Source organism: Myotis brandtii, unplaced genomic scaffold (assembly GCF_000412655.1).
Source record: "Myotis brandtii unplaced genomic scaffold, ASM41265v1 scaffold358, whole genome shotgun sequence".
NCBI classification, from domain to species: Eukaryota; Metazoa; Chordata; class Mammalia; order Chiroptera; family Vespertilionidae; genus Myotis; species Myotis brandtii.
Window position 1 is genome coordinate 3,496,484 of NW_005363772.1, and position 6,902 is coordinate 3,503,385.

The 6,902-nt window shown below is 38.3% G+C and overlaps 1 protein-coding gene across 1 annotated transcript in view; it reads left to right on the forward strand.

Moving 5' to 3' along the window:
* The window catches only part of MED21 (mediator complex subunit 21), a 7,025-nt gene extending 2,172 nt beyond the window's left edge, over nt 1-4,853 (forward strand). The window contains exons 2-4 of the mRNA XM_005871833.2: nt 2,031-2,145; nt 2,954-3,054; nt 4,372-4,853. Coding sequence (XP_005871895.1) covers nt 2,031-2,145; nt 2,954-3,054; nt 4,372-4,545 — 390 coding nt within the window. The 3' untranslated portion in view covers nt 4,546-4,853. The remainder of the gene's footprint in view (nt 1-2,030; nt 2,146-2,953; nt 3,055-4,371) is intronic.
* Nucleotides 4,854-6,902: the final 2,049 nt, after the last annotated feature.

A 6,902-nucleotide genomic window follows, 5' to 3' on the forward strand; every position in this document is an offset into this window, starting at 1 on the left:
AATTTTTTTGATATTTGCAACCATAGTAAAACAAAGACTTATATTTTTGATATTTATTTTATATATTTAAATGCCATTTAACAAAGAAAAATCAACAAAAAAATGAGTTGCGTGTCACCCCTCTGACACGTGTCACAGGTTCGCCATCACTGGGTTAGGGGGTGATCAGGCAGGCAGGCAGGCGAATGGTTGGGAGCCAGCAGTCCCGGATTGTGAGAAGGATGTCCAAATGCCGGTTTAGGCCCAATCCCATAGGCAGTCGAACATCCCCCGAGGGGTCCCAGATTGGAGAGGATGCAGGCTGGGCTGAGGGGGACCCCCCCCCTCAGAGCATGAATTTTGTGCACCAGGCCTCTAGTTTTAAATAATGTAAAAGCAGTATATGGTTAGGGAGGTATAATTGAATCAAGTGTTTTAGCTGTAAATGCTGTAGTAAATTGGAATATAGAGTAAATTCCCTAAAATAGAGGGAATCTTCTTAGCATTTATCTGAATTATAATTATTTGTAAAATTATTAAAATATTTTTAATGAGTTTTATGTCTATATAATTTTATAAAAATGTTAACATTATTTCAAAAATTCATTCATAATCCCACCAAGATAACATTTGTTTTACACTCTAAGAACTCTGTAAGGGCAGAAACTGTCTAGTTCTCTGTATCTCTGTAATGTTTATACATATACAGTACATGTCATAAAATTGATTTTTGATAATATTTGTTGAGTAAATAGATCTTGAGAGCTTTTGAAGCACTGTGTTGAGTATTTTTTGTGTTTTCTCTGTTCCTCATAACAATGCTGTAATGTGAGAATGTTCCCGATTTAAAAATTTTTAAAAACCCTATCCAAGTTGCTAGAACCAGAATTAGAATCCATGTTTGTACAGTTTCTAAGCACTCACTACTGCTCTGTTACATTTGTAAAATGTGAGCAAAAGCAGCATAGTTAGGAATTAGCTTATCAGTAGTCAGGTATATATGAAGGAGCAGTAGAAAATGATTAAGTAGAGTTGACTTGTATTATTGAAAGCTGTGAAACAGCCTGAAGAATTGGAGATTTATCTTGAAGCCCATGCTGGGTGAGCTCAAAATGCTTAAGCAGGGTAAAATAACATAGTGAACTAGAAAACAGTAAGGAGGCTATTATAACAATTTTTATGTGAAGTAATTGGTTGAACCAAGATAGCAGCAGTGATGATAGGAGAAAAGGGCAAAATTTGTAGTATTAGCAGGATTTGAAGACGAAAGGAAAGTAAGAGCCTGAAGTTGTACTGGTTGACTAGGAGAATCTCAGTACAAATTAGATGTTAAAGGAAACAATTGACATTGAGTTCTGTCATTCAAATAATGGCAGAGAAATTTAGTGGAAATGCTTATTCACAGATTGAAAATAAGGAATTGAGATTTGAGAGGTCAGGACTATTAATAGAAGTTGGTGGGGAGGCAGGGAGTTTGGAGCTGGTAAAGAATTAGTATTCTAGATCTTCAAAACTGCTTATGGAATAGTTTTAGAGCACCAGGAGTTTGAAAACTCGAGTCATGAAGAAAAACATTTCTAAATATTTAGGTACTGTCTTTTTCCCACTATTTCTTTAGACTTGTAACTACGCTGATCTCAAAAAAAGGATCAATACTTGTACATGAGTTGCACATACTATTTTATTTACCTTGGAGCTATACCTAGATATTTGCCAGTCAAATTTGCTTTTTTCCACTCCTACCCCAAAAAAGTCGTTACTTGTGCTTGCAACAAGTATTGGCATGTATTTTTCTTATCATTTTATTACCTTGGGAAGAAAAGAAAAATTACTTTGTATTTCTTTTTAACTGTTTCAAGTAGATTGCTACCAAACATAATTTCTTTGAATGGTCAGAACATTTAATCGCTGTTAATAACTGGCTAATTTTATCCAAAATTACTTTTTTCTGTTTTATTCCCTTGCTCGGAGATCATTATTATAGAAACTTATTGTTGTTGCATTACCAATAAAATCCTTTCTAACTTTGATATGTTTCCTTTGGCTTCAAGCTTGCAGATCAGTTTTGTAATGCCATTGGAGTGTTGCAGCAGTGTGGTCCTCCTGCCTCTTTTAGTAATATTCAGACAGCAATTAACAAAGATCAGCCAGCGAATCCTACAGAAGGTAAGTCGTTTTCTTGGCTTCTCTTAGTTTGATTCTCATATTACTTGTAATCTTTTAAAATTAGATTTATTGAGAAATGTGGCTTATTTGTAGCTTTCAAAAATATTGTTGTGTGAGAATATTGTAAGCTTTGTCATAAAGGAAATTAGTTTGTTATAATCAATTTGACATAACATGTCATAGTTCTGTTTATGTCAAATAACAGATTGTTATTCCTGTAGAGGAAAAATTGTAGGAATTGAACTGAATTTTACTTCTGGGATTTTTTTTTTTTTTAGAAATCAACTTTATTTTTGTTTGTTTGTATTTTTGTTAATCCTCACCTGAGGAATTTAGAGAGAGTAGAAGGGAGGGGGAGAAACACATCAATTGGTTTGCTCCTGCACGCACCCTAACCAGAGCCGGGATCGTGTTTGCAACCAAGGTACATGCCCTTAACTGGAATTGAACCCTGAACCCTTCAGTCTGGGGGGGCCAGTGCTCCAACCATTGAGCCAAACTGGCAAGGGCACTTCTGGGATCTTAATAAAGAAGGCATCCCACTTACAGATTTTTTTATTCAAGTGACCACCATATTGCCCTAAGAAGGGATCTATGTTATGGTTAATTCCCAATTTGAGTTAATATTAAAGGGTAATTCTTAAACATGTATTAGGTTTGATGTGTTAAAATTACACATTAATCATTAGAAGCCTAGTATAGAAAAGTTATATATTAAGTTTTCTGGTTTCATTAACTTAATGTTTAGTTTCTGTTTCTGAAAACTTAAGTTTCTCTAATACCCTAAATTAGTAGTGTCTTTTTCTAGAATATGCACAGCTTTTTGCTGCACTGATTGCACGAACAGCAAAAGACATTGATGTTTTGATAGATTCCTTGCCAAGTGAAGAATCTACAGCTGCTTTACAGGTAAAAATCTCTTTTCCTTTGAGTACTTTGCTAATAGGGAATTTTGAATTAAAGGAGATAGATTTAATACTGTTTGTTGTAATATTTAAAGTTTAAGATTGAATTTTAAAGTGGGAGTTTCATTCATTGTGGATTAGTGTAGAATGTTAAAGACTGCACTGAATAGCCTATGTAATAAAAGCCCAATATGCAAATTGACCGAATGGGAGAACGACCGGTCGCTATGATGCGCACTGACCACCAGGGGGAAGATGCTCAACGCAGGAGCAGCCCCCAGCCCTCAGGCCCCAGGCCAGCCAAGGTGGGTGCCAACAGGGACCCCCTGGTCGCCCCGCAGAGGGAGGCAACCAGTGGCAGGTGGCAGGGCCGGCAAGCAGGTGGCGCTAGGCTGGCCAAGGTGGTGCCAGCGGGGGCCCCCACAATCGCCCCACTGGTTGCCCCACAGATCAGCCCTGATCACTGGCCAGGCCTAGGGACCCTACCCGTGCACGAATTTTGTGCACTGGGCCTCTGGTGTATATATAGTTTTCCAATTTTGAGTTATAAGGACTCTTCCTATTTTTCTCAGTTTGGCTCTTTACCTAGCAAAGAATGAGAGGAGGATGGCATTCTGGATGTGGAGTAGAATAGTAGTGTCCAAAAGCAGTGTGGAAGGAGTCATATATAGACATCCAGAGATCTCTAATTAAAATTTAATGTTTTAAATAATTCACACAAGGGCAACTTTTTTTTTTTTCATAAATATGAAGTTTAATGCATTAGTATAAATCAAACACTGGTATAATTCCAACAACCCATAAGCATCCTAACAAACCACTACTCTAAGACAATTTTTTCTTGCATTTCTTTGTGGTTTTACCACTGAAGTATGCATGTATACACACTAAGATTAACTTTGCCTGTTTATGGGTACTATATAAAATGAAATCACATTTTATTGATTTCAGAGAGGAAGGGAGAGGGAGAGAGAGATAGAAACATCAATGATGAGAGAGAATCATTGATTGGCTGCTTCCTGCTCCCTCCTCCCCCTCCACTGGGAATCGAGCCTGCAACCCAGGCATGTGCCTTTGACCAGAATTGAACCTGGGACCTCTCAGGCTGATGCTCTATCCACTGAGCCAAACCGGCTAGGGCAGGGAAACTTTTAATAGTTCCCTGATTTTAGAATTTTTGCCACTGAAAGCTCCCTCACGATGCCTGCATAGTCATTCAGATTTAAAAGTAAATACTTGCACAGTTTCTTTCTTTCTCAGCTCTTATTAATCTCCAAATTTTTCATTTCTCAAAAGATTTTTAAATTTGTGTCTTATAAAGGCTGCAAGCTTGTATAAGCTAGAAGAAGAAAACCACGAGGCTGCTACATGTCTGGAGGATGTTGTTTATCGAGGGGACATGCTTCTAGAAAAGATACAAAGTGCACTTGCTGACATTGCGCAGTCACAGCTGAAGACAAGAAGTACCCACAGCCAGTCTCTTCCAGACTCATAGTGCCCATACATACCATGTGGCTGAGAAAAGAACTGTTTCAGTGCCATTAAGAATTCTGTATCAGATTTAGTTGTAAGCCTTGCCAACAGTTACAGAAACGTTAAGCACTATAACATGTTATCTTTTTCACTATTTTTAATAGTCTTCTATTTTCACTCTTGATAAATTAGCTTGTAAAATTGTGATTGAATCAGCTTTAAACCATCATTATATCATTTTTTATTATCTGGATGAAATTGAGGCAGCTATTGCATTAATGATTATAATTTAATTAAACAACTGTACTATAAAATTCTGTTGTGACATAATGTCTATCTTTATTTTTATCATTCTACAGTCTTTTTACAAATAAAAACATCCCTCAAGCCAGAGGAGAGGTGGTAAGTGCAGAACACGGTGTTGGGGTCCAACCCCAGCGGGTCCAGGGGTCCCCAAAGGTGTGGACGGAGTCGGCAAAGACTATCCACCCTCTTTCTACGGTGGAGTCCTATCCGTCCCGAGAGTGGGGCTTACCTAGGGGAATGGGGGGGCTTACCTAAGGGTCCCTGTTCGGGCGCCAGATGCTGGGGTCCAACCCCAGCAGGTCCAGGGATCCCCAAAGGTGTGGACGGAGTCGAAGAAGGAAGGACACGGAGGTAGCATTCAGTTGATCAGCATAGTTGGGTTCTCTAGCCAGGATCTCCAGCCAAGTTCTATCCAGGTTCTCCAGCCAAGTTCTGTAGCCAGGTTCTGTCCAGGATCTTTTGCCATGTTCTCTCGATAGGTTCTGTCTCTAGGTTCTGTCTCTAGGTTCTTCAGCCAAGTTCTCTTGCTAGGTTCTGTCTCTAGGTTCTGTCTCTAGGTTCTTCAGCCAAGTTCTCTTGCTAGGTTCTGTCTCTAGGTTCTGTCTCTAGGTTCTTCAGCCAAGTTCTCTTGCTAGGTTCTGTCTCTAGGTTCTGTCTCTAGGTTCTTCAGCCAAGTTCTCTTGCTAGGTTCTGTCTCTAGGTTCTGTCTCTAGGTTCTTCAGCCAAGTTCTCTTGCTAGGTTCTGTCTCTAGGTTCTGTCTCTAGGTTCTTCAGCCAAGTTCTCTTGCTAGGTTCTGTCTCTAGGTTCTGTCTCTAGGTTCTTCAGCCAAGTTCTCTTGCTAGGTTCTGTCTCTAGGTTCTGTCTCTAGGTTCTTCAGCCAAGTTCTCTTGCTAGGTTCTGTCTCTAGGTTAGGTCCCTTGAAACAGCAAGGATGGACCGGCTCCCGGCAACACGGGACATTTCAATTTAGGTTGGTGTCCTTCTGCCCCTTTAGAGGTCACATTGTAGAAATTTGGAGCTTGGGCTAGGAACGTTTGAAACCCTGTAGCTTTTAAGAAACACAGAATTAGTGTGGCTGAACAAGAGATTAGGTCACTTTTATGGAAACTTTCCTCTCTTTCCACAACCTCATACCCACTCTAGTAGATCGTACTTGTTTCTTTATGGAATTCCCATGCTATTGTGAAAATTTTTCTTCATTTTGAACTACTTTTTTCCTATAACTTTTCAACTTTTCATTCTTCCTCTTAATTTCAGCAGTGAAGTATGTTTCCTGAGTCATCGATTAATTTCTGTTCTTTTTATTTATCTGAAGGTTCTGTCTTCTGGTCTTGGTAAATTCTCAACCTTTATTGCTACATTGTAATCTAACCAGAACATACTTCCACTCCATCAGTTACTTCAATATGACTTTCTCTACTGCACTTTAGTTTGTTATTGCTAACATTTGTGTTAGCATTATCAAGTATGATTACTCATCCAGCTCTTGGATATCCTTGAATCTACTGATTCTCTCCATGGAAAGCTGGAGATAAAATTTAATTGCTTCTGTCTCCCAAGGCTGCATTTTTTAGAATGTCCTGAGCTACATTTCCTGTAATTCGTTACTTATCCAGAGTTTAAGGACGAGCAAGAACAATAGTCAGAGATTCTCTGTTATTCCCATCATAATCAAGCTCTGCCACAGTTCTTGAAAAATACTGCTTAGAGGAACTTTTAACTTCTTTAATGTAATTTATAGAATCATTAACTTTTAAAATTATGTTAAATGTTATCTATACTAATAGATATTTAAAATGTATGGCTTCTCTCTGACATCACTTAAAATGCATTTTATTTTTAAACACTGGCATGAGGTTTCTAGATGATAAAGAACCACAAAAGAAAGTAATCTTCAAAATACCGAACCCTATTCAATACAATTAGCCCCAAGAGACAGTAGGAAAAGTTGTAGCCTAAAGCTGGTAGGTTGACTACTGTTAAAATATTACCCCTACCTGAAAGAAACTTTATATTTGATATTGTCCCCCCAGTTTCAGGTATTAAAGAACGAAACCCATAAAGGTTATATA